General features: G+C 38.8%; 1 protein-coding gene across 1 annotated transcript in view; it reads left to right on the top strand.

Annotated features, from left to right (window-relative positions):
- Positions 1-20,147, top strand: part of ank2a (ankyrin 2a, neuronal) — a 93,848-nt gene that overhangs the window by 22,966 nt on the left and 50,735 nt on the right. Inside the window, exons 3-27 of the mRNA XM_030734370.1 lie at positions 675-773; positions 1,515-1,613; positions 1,731-1,829; positions 1,970-2,155; positions 2,320-2,343; positions 2,830-2,838; positions 3,334-3,432; positions 3,713-3,811; positions 3,949-4,047; positions 4,211-4,408; positions 4,659-4,757; positions 4,878-4,976; positions 5,150-5,248; positions 5,465-5,662; positions 5,753-5,851; positions 6,090-6,188; positions 6,374-6,571; positions 6,786-6,884; positions 7,178-7,276; positions 7,429-7,527; positions 7,622-7,720; positions 7,853-7,925; positions 8,448-8,574; positions 8,750-8,828; positions 8,925-9,028. Of these exons, the coding sequence (XP_030590230.1) occupies positions 675-773; positions 1,515-1,613; positions 1,731-1,829; positions 1,970-2,155; positions 2,320-2,343; positions 2,830-2,838; positions 3,334-3,432; positions 3,713-3,811; positions 3,949-4,047; positions 4,211-4,408; positions 4,659-4,757; positions 4,878-4,976; positions 5,150-5,248; positions 5,465-5,662; positions 5,753-5,851; positions 6,090-6,188; positions 6,374-6,571; positions 6,786-6,884; positions 7,178-7,276; positions 7,429-7,527; positions 7,622-7,720; positions 7,853-7,925; positions 8,448-8,574; positions 8,750-8,828; positions 8,925-9,028 (2,681 nt within the window). The remainder of the gene's footprint in view (positions 1-674; positions 774-1,514; positions 1,614-1,730; positions 1,830-1,969; positions 2,156-2,319; positions 2,344-2,829; positions 2,839-3,333; positions 3,433-3,712; positions 3,812-3,948; positions 4,048-4,210; positions 4,409-4,658; positions 4,758-4,877; positions 4,977-5,149; positions 5,249-5,464; positions 5,663-5,752; positions 5,852-6,089; positions 6,189-6,373; positions 6,572-6,785; positions 6,885-7,177; positions 7,277-7,428; positions 7,528-7,621; positions 7,721-7,852; positions 7,926-8,447; positions 8,575-8,749; positions 8,829-8,924; positions 9,029-20,147) is intronic.

The raw sequence follows: 20,147 nt of genomic DNA, 5'->3' as shown, positions 1-20,147 counted from the left end.
GAAAAAAAGGAGGATGAGGTGAACGTTTTTTTTTTCTTCTTTTTCTGTGTATATATGCCACCCTCAGAGGAGGTACATGTGCGTTTTTGAATAGGAGTAGATCAGCTGTGTTGTGAGTGCTTGTTGGTGTGAAACATTTGCACATTTGACACTGAACTGTGGAAAATCAGCAAGTTTTTTGACCCAGGCAGTTTTTCTTCTATTTTAATTCTTAAACACCGAAATCTCCAAATATGAATGAAATGAATAATATAAATCATGTATAGTAAAATGCAGTGCCAGGTTTCATTATTCCCTCATAAGTTACCACAAATTTAATCACCTCTTCAAGAATTTTATATAATTCACAGTGGTAGTTTGCTTTTATTGCAAGAGCATATCTGAATGCAGTGGATTGTGCAGTTCTTGATGTCATTAACCCTAAAACACTAATGGGAGATTCTCACTCATGTGAAAGTGAGTGATAGTGTTACAAAGCTCACGCTAGCATTCTAGGGTTAAGCCAATTTCCTGTAGATACCGCCTTATATCACGTAATGTTGGTATGCATATTGCCTAAGGTCTTTGATATGGGGGTGTCTCCTTGTAATATTATTCCCTGAGCACCATGCAGTTTCACTTCTTTTTCACATCAGCTTTTTTGAAATCTTCTCTTGTAATTATTTTCTTTTCAGAATGGTCTCAATGCATTGCACCTGGCGGCTAAGGAGGGACACAAAGAATTGGTGGAGGAACTGCTGCAGAGAGGAGCATCTGTTGACTCTTCCACCAAGGTACACGTATGAATTAACATTATGGGGGTTGTTAGTTAAAATAATTGTTGCTTTAATCACTACCTAGATATGAGCATAGCATGGTTTGCTCTTTGGCTTGCATTGGCAAATATAAATGTGAAATTAAAAAAAAAAAAAGGAGTGGGGGGTGATATTGACCAAAAGAGAAAGAGGGAGATGATGTAAAGGAATGCACATGTTGGTAACACAGTGCAATAAGTTGTAAAATAGTATAAAAATCATTCCTTCTCTGGTGAACTATGGAGTCATAAGAGTGGATATGAGGGTGATTTAAGATTTAACAAAGAAATGAGAAAAGAGCTGAATGTGGTTGAAAGTGTTGGCTTCACACACTCAGCTTCATAAGCATTTATAATTGCATCATGCACATTGATATTGTACCATTCAGTCGGAAGGAGTAATAGAAGACGAGAGTGAATGTGTAGTGTGCTTTTTGGCAGGCTGCTTGCTATGTGAGTTTGTGACTGTCTCATGACTCAGGCTTAACAGCTAGCAGCACTGAACAGCTGACGCAGAGCCTGCCACCTTGCTGTTAGTGTTCTTCTATTAATATGAATATTTCTTGGTATTAAGTGTAACCATCACATCCTGAAAATTAAAGCAGATATGAAATGAAGACAGTTGTGCAATATTAGTTTGCATAATTTGGTTTTAAAGGAGAAGGTAAGAGATGGGCATACATACTCGGTTGGTGGTCTTAACCCTGTTTTTTCTTTGTAGAAAGGAAACACTGCCCTCCATATTGCCTCCCTGGCTGGACAAAAAGAAGTAGTCAAATTATTGGTGTCAAGAGGAGCAGATGTCAATGCTCAGTCACAGGTGCCAATTAACAAGAGCTTTTAGATAATGCATTAATGTGTAACACAAACAACAAGAATAAGATGCAGTTTTGTTTTTGTACATCTGTATGTGTGTATGGACTGTATGCCTCTGCAGAATGGCTTCACTCCACTTTACATGGCAGCCCAGGAGAATCACTTGGAGGTTGTGCGATACCTGTTGGAAAACGAAGGAAATCAAAGCATTGCAACAGAAGTATGTTTGTGTTTAACATTTTTACTTATATATTAAATATTGACGGTAAATACATCATGTACTAAAACGGCCTGGTTTCCTTTTTGTCTGTAGTTGATTGTAACCATTTCACTTTTTTTTCTTTCTCTCTGGTCCTCCAGGATGGCTTTACTCCACTTGCTATTGCTCTCCAGCAGGGGCACAACTCAGTTGTCTCCCTGTTGCTGGAGCATGACACTAAGGGGAAGGTACGCCTTCCAGCACTGCACATTGCTGCCCGCAAAGACGACACAAAGTCTGCTGCACTGCTGCTTCAGAATGACCACAATGCTGATGTCCAGTCTAAGGTGAGGGTGGGAAACAGGGACAAGTTGATGGAGGGTGGAGGGGTTGTAGATGGGAGGGGAGAACAGAAAAGATGCTTACTGTTTTATGCAAATGTTGTATTAAGTCCTTCCCCTAACAGCCCTTCACCCTATTCCCCCTTTCTCTCTCAATGCGTCCTAACCAGATGATGGTCAATAGAACCACAGAGGTATACTGACTCATCACCTCTTCCTTTGATTTTAAATTTTGTCGCTTCTGACCATCTCTTTCAGCTCTTGTGTTCTGACCGTCCCCCTTACTTACTGAGGACTTTTGTGACATAGGGATATCCTGCATGTCAGACTTTGCTGTACTACACACTGCATGGCTGACAGTAAAACACATTGTGTTGTATTAGTAATTCCCTTAGAATGTCAGTTTATTGCACTTAATTACTAATCATTTGTTTTATAGTTCCTTTTAAAACATTTTTAACTGATAATTCTTTAAAATGTATTGGTTTTGCAGATTTTTATACTGAACTGAAACACTGAAAGCATTCAGCCAAAATTTCTTTTACTCTTCTCTTTCTATGCGTAACTCACAGCATGGATGTTTTTGTGCACGTTGATATTGATTTACTTCTCTGAAACACTTTGATCTCTGATCTTTAAGTTAACTCTGTTTCTTAATTAAATTGCACCATGTCTATCAGAATGGGAAGGTAAGGAGTGAACCGACCTACAACTGTATACTGTAGATATTTATAGATAAATAGCTAATATATAAATGTCCGTTTGTCCATCCAAGTAATACACATACTTGCGAGCCTCCATAGTGTTGCTTTGTGTATTTGAGTTTTGGTTTGCCCTTTATTTGGATATGTTTAAGGATTCAAAAGCAAAGTTGATTCATCTTTAGTTCTTTTTTTTAGTAAGCATGGCTGAATTTGAGCAGTTTTGCATGTATTATGTATTGGATGTGCTATTTTGGGATCTGCGCATTTTTTGTGCTCCTTCTTACACTGTTTTTTCAGCACGCTCTCTCTCATCATATTACTGCTTCAGCAGAGTCTGTTCCTGTATTCAACACAGAAAAGTCTCTTTTTGCTATTGTCTTTCTTTGGTTTTACGTTTTCATTTTCCTCCAAGTTGATCTATGCTCTCTAACCTCCTTCCCTTTCACTCTTCTCTCTCTCTATTTTCTCTTTTCCAAACAGAGTGGGTTCACCCCTCTGCACATTGCTGCTCACTATGGTAATGTGAATGTCTCCACCCTGTTGCTGAACAGAGGAGCTGCTGTTGACTTCACAGCCAGGGTAGAGCCAAATTCCTACTGTGTGGCTGTTTTGACATTGACAGTTGCAGAACACCATGCTATTTACCATCGTAGCATTCACTTTTAATCTAAATCTGTAATAATGCATTTTGCTCTAGCCCTTTAAAAGTTGCATTTCTTCCTGTGTGTTTTTAGTTTTAGTCAAACTTCCTATTATTGTCTATAGTTCCATGTCCTATACTGCCAACTCCTACTAACAGCAATGTCCAATAATTTGTTGTCAAGTTAAATTATCTTTGTTTCTTTATCTGCCTTATCAGAATGGAATAACACCTCTACATGTTGCCTCCAAGAGAGGCAACACCAACATGGTGGCCCTGTTATTGGACCGAGGTGCTCAGATAGATGCTAAAACAAGGGTAAAACTCAGCTTTTATTAAAAACCTGTAGTGATCATATAAGAAAGTGTGCAACCGCTTTTCAGGTCCTCTTGTATCAAAATCAGTAAACTGGATTAATGTGTGTATTTGTTTGTGCATGTGTGATTGTTCCATAGGATGGGCTGACACCCCTGCACTGTGCAGCCAGGAGTGGACATGATCCTGCAGTTGAGATTCTGCTGGAAAGAGGAGCCCCCATCTTAGCTAGAACCAAGGTAGACTGTGCCGTTACTGGGTCAGCGTACTTGCACTAGCATATCACTTATAATTGACACAATATGTTCTTTTGCCCCTTTTTATATCCCTTTGGTTCTCATCTCTGCTGCTGCTCTCTTCAATGTACTGCTTTTTAAAAAATCTGTCTATGCACCCATACAGAATGGACTGTCTCCGCTGCACATGTCAGCCCAAGGAGACCACATAGAGTGTGTGAAACTACTGCTGCAACACAAGGCGCCTGTTGATGATGTCACGCTCGACTACCTCACAGCACTGCATGTCGCAGCTCACTGTGGCCACTACAGAGTGACTAAGCTCCTCCTGGACAAGAAGGCCAATCCCAATGCAAGAGCACTGGTAAGGGTTCAGAGAAACAATTAGAGAAGCACCACAATTGGCATTAGGACATTTGCACATACAGAATTAGGCTAATTAATTGGTTAATCAGAATTAGGCTTATCAGGGGTCATTTAACCCCAAAAGTTAAAAAAACTCCTGACATAAAAAATAAGGTGCTAATTATAGAATTAAAGTACTATACTTCCTTTTTAAATACAGCTAGAGGTATGCATATACCTGTTAATTTTTCTCTTATTGTCTCTGCCAGAATGGTTTTACTCCTCTCCACATTGCTTGTAAGAAGAACAGAGTGAAGGTGATGGAGCTGCTAGTCAAATACGGCGCATCCATACAGGCAATTACTGAGGTGAGATTGTTTTAGTATGTCAAAATATCGTGGATTAGTATAGTACACTTTCACCCTAACATTGTTCTAAATTTGCATATAATGGTTCTCTGTATTGTTCATGACTGTTCTTTATTACAGTCTGGTCTGACTCCCATCCATGTAGCTGCTTTCATGGGTCACCTCAACATTGTTTTACTTCTGCTGCAGAATGGAGCTTCTCCTGATGTTCGTAACATTGTGAGTGGTAATTTGTTCAGCTCAGTGGCCAGCGCTTGGAAATACACATCACAAAATAAACACACATTTTTCATCTATCATCATTTCAGTGCAAGCGCCCGAGGCCATTCTTATGTACATTTTGTGTTTAGCGGTGTCTTAAAGCTTATCAATGTTCTGCCTTTGCATATCAGCGCGGTGAGACAGCTCTCCATATGGCAGCACGAGCAGGACAGATGGAAGTGGTTCGCTGTTTGCTGAGAAATGGAGCGTTGGTAGATGCCATGGCCAGGGTGAGTCAACTGTAAACATTAAAGTTAATCACTCTTTCCTTCTGTTTACATAAATGAATATATTTCATGCACTGGTTTGTATGGCTTATGTCACCTGTCTCAGCTCTGGCTGCAGCATCACTGTTCATTCTAATTTTACTGCTTATGACTGCTTCATTTTCCGTTATCCTTATCCCGTTATACTAAAACATGTTAAACCTTTTCATCCAACTACAGGAGGATCAGACTCCCCTCCACATTGCATCCCGTCTGGGGAAAACAGATATTGTCCAGCTACTTCTACAGCACATGGCGTACCCAGATGCTGCCACCACCAATGGCTACACTCCTCTCCATATTTCAGCCAGGGAGGGGCAAGTGGAGACCGCTGCTGTGCTCCTGGAGGCTGGAGCTTCACACTCAATGGCCACCAAGGTGAAAAATGGGTAGATGCATATAGACAGATAAATACCATGTGATAAGGTAAATCAGTGGAATTTTAATTTCCCCCTTTTACATCTACAGAAGGGATTCACTCCATTACATGTAGCAGCAAAATATGGAAGCCTTGACGTAGCAAAACTTCTCCTTCAACGCAGAGCTCTTCCTGATGATGCTGGCAAGGTGAGCTGAAGATGTAGACGTAGATTCTGAAACAAAACCTAACATTATTTGAGGGTGATTGTATTTATCTCAGTGAGAGAGACACATTACATGAAATGTAAAACAATGTCAGATTGTTTTCTCTGAAATACACATTATGGAATACAATAAAACTGATCTGAAGCAGAAAATAAAAGAACACAACAAAATCATAAAGGTATGTAAAAAGTGTAATTTAGCCAAATGCTTCCTCTTACAGAATGGCTTAACTCCACTACATGTGGCAGCTCATTACGACAACCAAGAGGTGGCGCTGCTGCTCCTGGATAAAGGGGCATCACCTCATGCTACTGCAAAGGTTAGACAAAGAGTTTTAAAGAAAAAAGTACATGAGAAAGTCACACTTCTTTACATGTAATGCATTAATCTTACTTGCTTGGAATATGTTATCTTGCTGATAGTGTCACACTATAGCTTTGATGCTATGTTACAAGGCCATATTGTTATCACGATATCTATCTTCTTTCCTTTCTCTGTTTTTAGAATGGCTACACTCCTCTTCACATTGCAGCCAAAAAGAACCAGACAAGCATTGCTTTAGCGTTACTGCAGTATGGAGCAGAGACCAATGTTTTAACCAAGCAGGGAGTCAGCCCTCTGCATCTGGCAGCTCAGGAAGGACACGCCGAGATGGCCAGCCTCCTGCTGGGAAAAGGAGCTCATGTGAACACAGCCACAAAGGTCACACAGAAGCACAATTTTTTAATGCAGTTGGTTTTGTTAACACTATAAGTCATCTGCACAAATATGGCATTCTGCTTCAAAGTGGATTTGATTGCCAATCAGCCATTGAGAATATGCAGCGACAGTGTAGTTACACTGATGTAGACAGTTCAGCTTATATGTATGTAACCTTCCACACAAGAAATACATGTATGTGCTTCGTATTTTACAGAGTGGACTGACTCCTTTGCATCTTGCTGCCCAAGAGGACAGAGTCAATGCAGCAGAAGTACTGACCAAACATGATGCCAACTTGGACCAGCAAACCAAAGTATAGACATGCATATACATGACAAATTGACCAACAAGCATACACAGAAAAAAAAGTAGTTAATCAGCAGCACAGTTCAGTATGTCTTCGTGTTTATCCACTGGTGCAGTTTATGTTTACCTGCTGATATGTAAGTGACTCACATACACACGCATGAAATTTGAGGCATCTAGTGGCATTTTGAAAACAAAGTTTGCATCATACATACAGGAAGCATTATGAGTCAGTATACTTTCTTACAGCAGATCAGTCTGTTTTCCTTTTCTCATCTTCTCCTCCTTGCTACATTTCAGCTTGGATATACCCCTCTGATTGTCGCCTGTCATTATGGAAATGTCAAGATGGTTAACTTCCTATTACAACAAGGTGCCAGCGTCAACTCCAAAACCAAGGTTGTGTTCAAATCTTATTTTTGAAGCATGCAATCTCTGTTTAAGTTAAACTGCAAGAACAGCATGAAATTAAGGCCAAATATAGCATCACTTTCCTTTTAGTTTTTACTGTGACTAAACAAAATGTGGTTGTTTTTTGTTTTGTTTTACAGAATGGTTACACACCACTTCACCAAGCAGCACAACAAGGGAATACACACATAATTAATGTTTTACTACAACATGGGGCCAAGCCCAGTGCTACTACAGTGGTAAGAGAATAGAGCTCAACTCTCATTTTTATTAGTATAAAAAAATAGTTTTTTTGTGCCGCTGTATGCTATGCTATATCCTTCTCTCTGTTAGAATGGAAACACCGCTCTGTCAATTGCCAGACGTCTGGGTTACATCTCTGTAGTAGACACACTGAAAGTTGTCACTGAGGAGGTCATCACCACCACAACTGTAAGCTCATGATAGCTTTAACCGCTGGATATGCAGTCAAGCAATTTAGTCCTAAAATTTCCAGAAAATACAATCTAACCTTTTTCTATTTTGGTTGTCATTTTTCCATGACTGTGAATGGTGTCACATTAGACGGTCACAGAGAAACATAAACTGAATGTTCCAGAGACTATGACTGAGATCCTTGATGTATCTGACGAAGAGGGTAAGTTACTTGAAATGTGGAAAACAATCATTTACTGTGCTGCTTATCTATATCAAACTCCCTTTTTACAGGCAAAGTCATGACTGATCTTAAGGAAAATTATAGCTCATTCTTTAGTAGTCATAAAAAGTGTGTATTGTAGGTGGTGTATAGTTTGGGGTCTGAAAACTGTATGTTTCATAGCTCTAAGGATGGAAGAAGAACCATTATCTGACATTTCTGTGGAGTTGGAAGGTACAGCATCTGTGCTTGGTGTGCAGTATTTAATTTTTTTCTTTTTTGGGGGGGGGGGGGGCTTGAATTAGATCCAGAATTCTAGGTTCATGAACTAACTGCATGTCAAATTTGATGGTTTGACTGGTTTGATGGTAGGTTTGATGGTTTGATGAGCTGAGAATTAAAGTAGAAGGGAACTGAGAATATGTTTAAACAATCTCACGTATTTTCCCCCAGAGCTAACATATATATAAATTTTAATTGGTTATAACAACTGTTGGCATTTTTGTTTTATCTCTTTTCTAGGTGAGGACACAATGACTGGCGATGGGGGAGAGTATCTAAGAGCGGAGGACCTCCGTGAGCTGGGAGATGACTCTTTGCCAGGACACTATCTGGATGGCTTCAACTATATGAGCCACAACCTGGACAGGTCAGAAACAACACACATATATTGTATTTAGCTTAACAGATGTCTAAATTTGCTTAGAGCATACCTTCCTCATCTGCTGTTAGCCAAGCTCATCATCATCCACAGGAAAACCTACAGTAATACAGATAAATTCAGAAAAAAGGCACTGAGAAAATTCACCTTGGTTTTTCATCAGGCCCCAGCACACCCCTATTCACCAGAGTTTCCATCAGAGAGAAGGAGTTCTCATTGAAGAGATGCTTACAAGTCACCAGGTGAGGATAAGGTGTAGTATCTGTGTGGTGTAACCTTACTTAAAACTTCTTTAGAGTTTGAGTCCAACCAGCCTGTTGATGTTTGTTGGTCTTTAGGTGTCAGCACTGTCTAGAGAACATGAAAAGGACTCATTCCGCCTGAGCTGGGGTGCTGAACATCTCGATAATGTTGTGCTGTCCTCCAGTCTGCTTCATTCTGGGTATAAACACACAAAGAAAAATCCACACTCTTTTTTTGCAAAGAAAATCCAAATTTCAGGACTTCAGCCACTTGCAAACTCAACATGAGCATTCCCATCATGTCTGTAAATTTTTAATTTTTAATTTTTAAAAACCCAACAATTTATGAAGTCCACAAGATGCCACAAACTTTTTCTGGACTTGCATTTATTAATACTAGGGTGCACACTTTACCCAAATTATTCACAACCAAAAACAGGATTGTCTTTATTGTCACTACACTCAGGTACAATGACATTTTGTATGGTATGTCTTATAGAAATAAATAAATAAAGCTCATCTTTGGAAATTCTAACTATATCTGTTATGGCAGCAGTGCTTTCCAAAGGCACATTAACGCCAAAGTGAAATCAACATTTTGCTACATTTGTAGCATTTTGAGGGTAGACATTAGAATTCAGGCTGAGGGCTCTATTTTCATGTTCAAAGCTTTACCTCTTGGATGAACAGGCTATTTGGGCATTTCTAAGCTGATCTCCTAATTTTCATTTTGCTTTATGTACAGTATGGGCAGCAGCATGTCAAAGGGATAGCTGAAATTGATTTATTATAATGATTCACTTATACTCAAAGCATTATTCTGCCATTGTTGCCATTAGTAATTTAATTTACTTGCTGATAAAGCAACCAAAGTGGGTGCTCCTTGATGTTGTTGCTGTATAAATAAGACACACAATAACACCTTCGTGCTTTGCTCCCGTTTGCACCTGTCCTTCAGCATATATGCTTCCTGTAACTAATTATCAAACATTCTGCTGCTTGTGCTGGTTATTACACTGCTGCCATTATATCCTGAAACAGGTATTCCATCTTTTACATGCTTTTATTTTTTTTTCAGGTGTACTTGTATTTTTCATGGCTTCACATCTGTGTTTTCTACTCTACTTCTTTTATCTTTGCTGCTGTGTAATTTTCTGTCTGGTCTGTTTCTCACTTTTACTCATTCTTTTTTATCTCTTTTCCTTTTTTTGTGGTTGTGGTTGTTGTTGTTGTTGCTTCATTGTGCATTCTCTTATCTTGCCTGTGTTTGTTTGTGACTGTGTGCGTGTGTGTGTGTGTGTGTGTGTGTGTGTGTGTGTACTCGTTTTTCCTCATTCGTGGGGACTTTGGCCTGACTCTATACATACACATGGGGACCTGTTTGCCCGTGGGGACCACATTTGAGGTCCCCACCGGCACAACCCCATTTTCAAGCAGAAAATAGTGTGTAGATATGCCCCATGCAATTTTCTAGAAAGTCCCCATGAACGTCATTTCAAGACAAAATTTGTGTGAAGTGTATAGGCATGCGCTCCTTGTGGTCACACACGAGTACTGCAGTCCCCATTAGGTTGGTGTGCGGGAAGTGTGCGTAACTGCCTGCTCACTCTCTAGCGCCCTTCTGACCTATTGGTCAGAAAGGGTATTGCAATTTAATGGTCAAATTAAACTTTAACTTTTATAATTAACTTTTTACCTTTATTTCTTACAGTCTGGGGTTAATACAGTATTTTTCATTTAGCTTATTTTATTTTTATTTAAATTGAATATTTACTTTTTTATTTTAACAAAATTATTGTAAAGGCTTATTGTTATTCAAATGTTTATTATTATGATTCTCCTCTGAAAATAAGCACTAATTTGGGGGACTAAACATAATTGAAAACTCACTAAACTTGTCCCAAAACTGATGGAATTGAAAGTGGGTGTCGCCAAATGGCTTTACAGCACCCCCTAACATGAGCAAGGCCAACTGGTAAGTCATACAGAGCTGAAATTTGGTATGTAGGTAGAATGCACTGAAACAATTAAAAAAAAGTTTCTTGGAAGTATGCACTAACCCCAACAGGAAGTCAGCCTTTTTGGGTCAAAGGGCTTTCTTTAAGCTATTTTGACTTTTCTTAAATGTTAAACTTTAATGAACTCCTCCTAGGGATTTTGAGCTTCAAAGTTGGTCAATACGTTCTTAAGACATTAGATAGTAATAGCTATCAAAACAATGAACTTTCGTGCAAGTTAAAGGGGCGTGGCCAGGTCTCAAAATTGACGTACACGCCACAAATTTCGAAACACTATAACTTTCATAAAGAAAGACTGATTTACACCAATCTTGGTATGAGTCATCTATGTGGGATCCCCAACGATACTATGTGGTCATATGCTGACATTATCAAAGACCTGCTCCCTCAGAACAGGAAGTCTATTTTTTTTTTCCTGGAATGCTCCATCTCATCCCCTTGACCTAATCAAGATGATCCTGAGTCAGAAGACAGATAACAAGTTGGTCTCACTTGCTTTAAAGCACAAAAAGTTTTCACTAGAGGGCTTGGCCGTGGTGGCGTGGCGAAGTCAGATGTCATGCCATTGCAATACGTTTGGCTCTAAATTCCACATATTTCACTATCACCATGCTGTGACAATATGTTATGAGACAGATAACCTGTAAAAAGATCAATCTCCTCCACCTCCTCCCTGAGACACAGATTATCTGTCTCCTACCTTACTGTCATGAAATAGTGACAATTTCAATAAATATGTAGAAAAATATTGTTTTTATGAAAGTTATATACTGCAGCTTTACGCGGCTCACCAAAACAAAATTTCACATAAACAAAAATCTAATTTCAGAGCTGACAGACTGCGTTTCTGCTTAGTAGGCATTGTCAGTCAAAAATATATCATGCCTGGTCCCCCAAAATTTTTGGCCATTGTTAATGGCCATCAAACAACACATCAAAGACAGCTAACCCAACTGAGATCTCATAGTTGCCTTTAATATCCTCCTTGATTGAAGAAATTATCTATAAAAGTGAACTGAGCTGTGACTGACACCACATGAAGCACTTCATATTTACATCAATCAACAGGCTCTTATGAATATTTCAATAACATATGCTTAACATAATTGCACAAATTAGTATTACATCTTGCTCAACTTCCCTTATCTTCTTCCAGTGGTTTTCTCCACAAGCTCTTAAAGGTGATTGGTGATTGTGACGCAGAGAAGACCATGAGCGGCAAGGCTTTAAATCATTGCAGGCAGACTTTATTTTCTGTACCACATTTTTTCCATTTTATTTCTCAAGGCTTAATATAAACCATTAACTCAGCTGCCTCGTGAGGCAGGCGTAAGCTTTTCAGCAACCCCAAGCCAAGTAAAGCAGAAGTTGCCAATTGGGCAATTAGCACCCCTTTTCATACCCAGCTGTTTATGAGCCACACCTTGCTACACATCTTGCAGGAGCATCACACATTTTCCCTACAACAATAAAAATACACGAACAGTTAGACAACAGCATTTATAATTAAAACCATCACCCAAACATCTCCATAAACCATTATCTACAATAAAACCAGATACCCCTACAAAACATCTACAAAAATACCCAAAAAATCCCAAGCAACTTCCCCACCCAATTTCCTCCTTGGTCTCTCCCGGAACCTTTAAATTGTGTTCAGACAGCCTAGGAAACATTTTTGCCTGAACACACCCTGGAAAGACAAAAGAAGAAACAGGTGAGTAATTGCTATACCACAAACCCACTTGCACTATATCCGCATCCAATCACTGCACAAGTTACAGTTGTATTCAAAATGATAGCAGTGCATTTAAAAGCATGAGTAAAGCTTGGAATCTTTAAATTGTTTTTATTTACAGGCATTGGGAACACTGCACATTATATTCTAAATCAAAACAAGAAGAAAAATTTATAATTTTTCCAATTACTTAACAGGAAATAAAAAATGAATGTTGGGTTGTTCAAAAAAATAGCAGTGTCTGCATTTTTCTTTATAAACTCAAATTTCACTTTATGAACTGACAAATCTTTAGGAATTGCACTAATGTGTATAATACTGGACTATAGTTTACATTTTATCTTTTAATTATTCTCTGCACTGTATATTTTGTAATATTGTGTTATAGTTATAGTTCTAATATCTCTGTATATTTGTAATTTGTATATTGTTTTATAGTTTTTATACTTATTTGTTTTTTATGTAAGCACAAAGTACTGCAGCAATTTCCTAATGCTGTCAACCTGTTCACCCATATGGCAATAAAAACCTTCTGATTCTGATTAGCATTCCTGTGAATCACTAAACTAATATTTAATTGTATAACCACTGTTTTTTAGTACTTCTTAACTGTGTTGCATGGAGTCAACCAATTTCTAGCACTTGTGAACAGGTATTCCAGCCCAGGAGGATGTGACAACTTTCCACAATTCCTCTGCATTTGTTGGTTTTGCCTTAATAACAGCATTTTTTATGGCACCCCACAAGTTTTCTATTGGATTAAGGTCCAGGGATTGGGCTGACCACTCCATAACTTTAATTTTGTTGGTTTGGAACAAAGATGATGCTCACTTACTGGTGTGGTTGGGGTTGTCTTGTTGAAACACCCATTTCAAGGGCATTTCCTCTTCAGCGTAAGGCAGCATGACCTCTTTAAGGATTTTGATATATGCAAACTGATCCATGATCCCTGGTATGCAATAAATTGGCCCAACACCATAGTAAGAGAAACATTTGAATATCATGATGCTTGCGCCACCATGCTTCACTGTCTTCAGAGCATACTGTGGCTTGAATTCGGTGCTTGTGGTTCATCTGATAAACTGTCAGGGGCCCTTGGACCAAAAAAAGAATCTTAATTTCATCAGTCCACAAAATGTTTCTACATTTCTCTACAGGTCAGTCAATGTGTTCTTTGGCAAACTGTAACCTCTTAGCATATGCCTTTTATTTATTTATTTTTTTTACACAGTGGGACTTTATGGGGGCCTCTAGGTGACAGATTAGCTTCACACAGGTGTCTTCTAATTGTCAGAGTACTCACAGGTAACATCAGACTGTCTCTGATCACCCTGGAGCTGATCATTGGCTGAGTCTTTGCCATCCTGGCTATTCGAGCCAATGAATTGGTAGTCTTCCATTTTCATCCATTTCTCTCTGGCTTTGCTTTCCAGTTTAGAGCACAGGAGATCATTTTAGCTGAGCAGCCTATCGTTTTCTGCACTTTGTTTTCTCCTTTTCAGTCAACATTTTAAAGAACGCTTTACTTTTGAACAGTGTCTGGAACGGCCCGTTTTTCTCAGGTTTTCAGTGAGAAATGCATGTACAACATGTATTGGCTTCATCCTTAAATAAGGGCCACCTGATTGACACCTGTTTTTTCACAGTATGAATGACCACCGATTGGACTCTACACTGCTATTTTGAACACACCTTTTTCAATTAATTATTCAATTACAGACTCAGGAGCATGCATATCATGAATGTTGGGTCTATTGGTTTTCTATGACTCTACTACACTTACTGGTAAATTGTTTGCCATGTAGTAAAATGACTGATCTAGTTACTCATGTTGGACTGCTATTTTGAACACAACTGTAAATACCCAAACTTTTCTTAACCACATGTCAATTACATTTGTGGCTAACACTAGTTTATTTTACAGCATCTGTCTGCCACACACCAAGTAGCTGCTCAAGTGCCTGGAAGACAGAACCATACTAAGTAAAATACTCAATAAAGAATCAATAAATATTTAGGAGCCCTCATTTTGAGTCTGTCAAAAAGTGCTGAGTGCTAATAAAGTGTAAATGTGTTCCAACATTTAATACCCAAACCATACAAATGAATAAAAAACAAATAATGAAAAACGTCTTCGTCACAGTGATACTGTCACGTTCTGCTGGTGCAGGCAAAGCAGAAGACCCCAAAGCAGGACTCAGAGGCAGAGCTTATACTTAAGCTTAAACTTTATAACGATGAACCAAAGTGGGGCTAGTCGGGTGCCAGCAGTACACAATACTAAACTTCAACATAGCTATGAACATAACATGGCATGAATCACGAAGCACACAGCAGGGCAGGGATGACAACACTGACCAGAGATGAGGATGCAACAAGGAACGAGTGAGAACACAGACAATATATACACAGAGGGATAACGAGGGAATGGAAACAGGTGGGATCACAGGTGATGCAACAACTAAACCCGACAACCAAAAGAAACCCAGAACAGAAAAAATAAAACAATAACACACAGGGTTAAAAGGGCCCTGGACCATTACAGATACAGCTGCAGCTGATCCAAAATGCTGCTGCTCATATTCTCACTAAGACCAGGAAGATGGAGCACATCACCCCAGTTCTAAAGTCCTGCCACTGGCTACCTGTAGCTCAGATAATAGACTTTAAAATACTTCTTAGTCTATAAATCACTGAATGGCTTAGCACCAAAATACATTACAGACCTGTTATTGTATCAACCTTCAAGACCACTCAGGTCTTTTGGTTCTGGTCTACTCTGCATCCCCAGAACCAGAACCTGTGTGTATTGTCTGTGTGTGGCCCTTCTGTATTTAGTGCCCTTCCTCTTTCTTTGTGTAATGTTTTCAGTGTCAAGGTCTGCATGTTATGTTGGTCACTTCCTGTTTTATTTTGCATCAAGATTTTTTTGGGCCCCTTATAAAACCTCAGGACCCCCCTTTGTAATTCAGTAGAGCTCCCACTCTCTGTAGCCCCTCCACCCAGTCTCTGTAATGGCTGCCATCTCACACACATCCTGAGATTTGACGTCCCCACTGCACCCACGCCCATCCCCCCTCAACACTCCCTCCATGGCTTGCTGAAACTCTCAAACCTTGCAGATTTGACTGGTGTGAAACCTACAAAATCTCCATTACAATGAATAACTTTGTCTCCTGAGGCATTACTGTGCGAGATTACAGAATATTATTAATTCATTTCATAGTTTTATTATTTAATTGATCTGGGTTAAAGTTGTGAAGGCTGAGTTAACCTAGCTGTACTAGTTTAAAAGGTGAATTATCCCAGGGAAAGCTACATTAGCCCACAACGTTTCTCACTTGTAAGTTGTTTTGCATAAACGTTTATGCTAAATAAATGTAATGTGAGTCATAACTGGCCAGGTGAGAGATAGGAGGTGTAAAAAATGTTTTGTACCCCCTTATAAAACCTCAGAACCCCCCTTTATAATTCAGTGGAGCCCCCACTCTCTGTAGCCCCTCCACCCAGTCTCTGTAATGGCTGCCATCTCACACGCATCCTGAGATTTGACGTCCCCACCGCACCCACGCCCATCCCCCCTCAACACTCCCTCCATGGCTTGCTGAAACTCTCAAATCTTGCAGATTTGACTGGTGCGAAACGTACAAAATGTCCATTATAACGAATAACTTTGTCTCCTGAAGCATTACTGTGGGAGATTATCGAATTTTATTAATTAATTTCATAGTTTTATTACTTAATTGATGCGTGGTAACGTTGTGAAGGCTGAGTTAAAGTGTCATTAGTTGTTTACACAGGGCTGAGCCGTCAGCCTCAGCTAGCTGCTTTTTGTATCCAAGCAGGAACTCCGGTTTGTACCGGAGCCTAAATCAAGCGCTCCTTTATCACTGCCTCACACCTGCACCAACGACGGCATTCAGACCTTCATGCTAATGTCTGAGGAATGAGGAGCATTCTAGCTGTGCCACACTGAAGAAAATGGTAAGGTTCTTCTTATTTTAACAAGCTCCTATTTATTATCTATATGTCATAGTACCAGTTAGATATACTTTTAAATGTTGTTTATACGTATTGATCCATAAAAGCTATATTTCAATCGAGTTTCGCTAGGATGGCTAGCTGAAATTACCTGAGCTACAGCTATTGAGACGCATGCATGTTTTACTTTCCATTTAATGAGGTCCAGCAAATAAATAGAAATGAAAGTGACAATTAACCTAAAAAAAGGTTAAATTAGTTAAATATGACTGCTCTCAAAAAGGGCTTGAATGTAAAATAAAAAAAGGTTTGACAGCTGCAAAGCTAATAGAATAGAAATCATGAAATATACAAGTTATTTCAGTCAGCCCACTTGTGTTATTGAAAAGGGTTATAAATTTTTGCATGTATTCTGAATGGAGAGATGATAGACATGGCATGCTAAAACATGAGGCTGAAGTTAATGGATGACTCATTGTGCATAAAGGTTGATTATGCTGGGGTGGGGCCTGCAGACCACATTACACCAGACCCTACATTATTTGTAGAATGATAAAGGTTAAGTTTTTTTTTGTTTTTTGTCTTTTGGGGGGTTATTGTGAATCAGGAGCTGTGAATTGGGAACTAACTTCAGCATTATAACTTGGGGGCAGGGGCACCTGTTTTAGAAAAATGAATTTCAGGGCTTTGACACTGACTTCTAATCATTACACTTTTTTTTTCTTCAAAGAATGCCAACCAGAGTTTTAGATCATATGATGGAAGTGCCGGTAGCGTGGGAGAGGTTTGACGAGTCTACACCCAGCTGTCCCAGTTCAAAAGGTGAATTATCCTAGGGAAAGATACATTAGCCCACAATATGTTTCTCACTTGTAAGTTGTTTTGCATAAACGTTTATGCTAAATTAATATAATGTGACTTATAATTGGACAGGTGAGAGAAGGGAGGTGTAACAAGAAGTCTAATAAAATTATAATTTTTATTCACATGGTTTTAGTTGCCTAGAAGAAGGTACCACTAATATCAGTTAATGTTTAAGAGTTCTCAAGTTTTTCTTGTCAAACCAGAAAAGACTCAGCACATCTGTCCTTCAACAGTTTTATTTCAAATGCCAATTGTTTTTGAATATCAGAGGAAATAAAGATTAGTGATGTCATCTCTGACGGGGGAATAATGTTTTGTTAGGACCCAGCTCAACTGCTTTACTTTTTGCATGCTTCCATTGTTGATTTGTCATGGCTTTGCAAATTTTATTTAATTAGGCTTAGTCTAGTTGTTGTCTATGGAGGACTGAAACTGACATATTTAAAAATAAAAGCAGAAATGTATGTTTTTTTTCTTTATATGAGTTGTACTTTTTACCTTTCCTTGTCTCCTCTTTTTACTTGACCTTATGCATTTCTGCCTCATTATGCAAATGAGGAGGGTTGCCTTCTTGGTCCAGCTCCTCTACTATTGGTCAATAAACAGGAAGGAGCAGGATCCATGTGCAGATCGATTGTGCATGCCTGCGCCCTTGACTTCAGTTAGGCAACCTAAGTATAGTGCGAGGACTTCAGTTCCTCTCAAATAAGGCATTGTCCTGAAACGGCCAAAAACTAGGGATACACAATTGATCTGTACATGGATCCTGCTCCTTCCCGTTTATTAACCAATAGTAGAGGAGTTGGACCAAGAAGGCAGCCCTCCTCCTTTGCATAATGAGGCAGAAATGCAGATGGCAAAGTAAAAAGAAGACACAAGGAAATGTAAAACGCACAAATGCTTGAATAAGGAAAAGGCAAAACAAAATATATATATTTCTGCTTTTATTTTATATTGTCAGTTTCAGTCCTTCATAGTTGCCAACCTTTAATATTAAATGGATAAAGTGAGAAATCTTAAAGCATTACCTGAATTATTGAATCCTTAAGGGAGGGTATTAATTTCTAATCCCAAATTTAGCATTCGTGACCTAGGGATAAGGCCCAGAACTATTTTGAGAAGAACAAATCTAGATGCACAACCTCTGAATGGCTTCAAGGTGACCAGTTATTAAATCAATTAACTTTTTTCTCTTTTTTTTTTTTAAATTTCAGCCACTGATGAGACAAATGAGCTTGATCCTGAACAGAGGCAAAAGGTAAGTGTGCCTATGAAGAGGTCCAAATGATGTGACACTATTTCAGTTTAATTCTAGCTCACTTGTACTCTACATACTGCAAAGTTGATTTAAATCTTATTCTAAATTTAAGTTTGGAAAGGTTGCTTTCTAGTCTTAACCACTGAACTTGACCAAAGTATTCATCAGTATTTTCAATAATACTTTTCAAATCCTACAGTGGTGATATCTATTTTCACTGTAGAGAGGTTGCCTATATTGTTATGTAGAGAAATGCCTAAAAAAGATAAACTGGAGTAAAAGGTGATGTCTAAAGTCCCTGACTTGTGATATAAGCTTGTGGTATTGAGTTTGGGAGTAAGCTATATCTTGAAAATATGCCTCCAACCAAGCTGACATTTCAGGTGTAAAGCAGATGTTATGTCTGAATCATAGATGACCACTGAAATCAGGCCCGTTAAGATGTCTCTGATTTTGAAAATAATGTGAATTTTTTTTAAAGCCACACTGCTTCACTTTTTTTGGCTTTTTTAAAAATTGATCACAAGAAGTTTGAGACACATGAGATCACTATCTGTGTTCAAACTGTCAAGTAGATAAATGCCTAAAACAGGGATCTGCAGCTCAGGTCTCCGAAGGCTGGTTTCCTGCTTGTTTTAGATGTTTGCCTGCTCCACTGCACTTGACCAAAATTGATCTTTAACAAATGTGTGATAACAAGCTAGTGGAGAACCATTTGATTTGAATCAGGTGTGCTGCTGCAGGACAAGAGTTGCTGATCCTTGACTTAAAGTTTCATCTGGATGCATCATTGTGGTCAGGTTTCAGTTCCATCCGATGTCTTTTACTGTGTTTCCGGTCTGTTCACCTCACAAATGTGGACATTTACAAATGCTTGTTTTCTGTTTTATAGGATCAAACACGTCACACTTGTCACCTCAAGAAACTCAAAGCCCATCATGATAAATGTGAGGCTCATTACAAGGCAGCCTGTGTAAAGATGGCAAATGAAGAGAAGGAGAGGACGTCTTGTCTACATGAGAAGGGTTTAATGGTTAGTTTTGCTTCACCGTTTTTCTGATTTACATCCCAGAGATGAGAACTGTTATGGGTGTGTCATCAGTAAATGTACCAGAGTATGTATGGCTTGAGCTGTTTTGACTTAGTTTTGTAAAAATATTTTGTAAAATGGAGTTGCAAATTTCTTAGTACCTGCTATAATTATGAAATCAACTCAAATTTAAACAGCCATAATTAATGTTTGATAAAACAGTCTTTTCAACTTTAAAACTTTCATTAAACAAAAATTGCATTCAGTTATCCATTACAAGACTTCAAATGGCCAACATCATGATGCAGACACTGTGCTTATCAGAAGAAATGCATGTGGTGGTGGCAGCTGAGCAAAATCACGTTGCAGATGAATCTCTGCAACATGAAATTTGAGAACGTGCACAGGAGCTTTCTTTGAGGGGGACCCA

This window comes from Archocentrus centrarchus, chromosome 1 (genome assembly GCF_007364275.1).
Source record: "Archocentrus centrarchus isolate MPI-CPG fArcCen1 chromosome 1, fArcCen1, whole genome shotgun sequence".
NCBI lineage: Eukaryota > Metazoa > Chordata > Actinopteri > Cichliformes > Cichlidae > Archocentrus > Archocentrus centrarchus.
The sequence above is the reverse complement of the archived record's forward strand: the minus strand, read 5'-3'. Positions and strand labels throughout refer to the sequence as shown.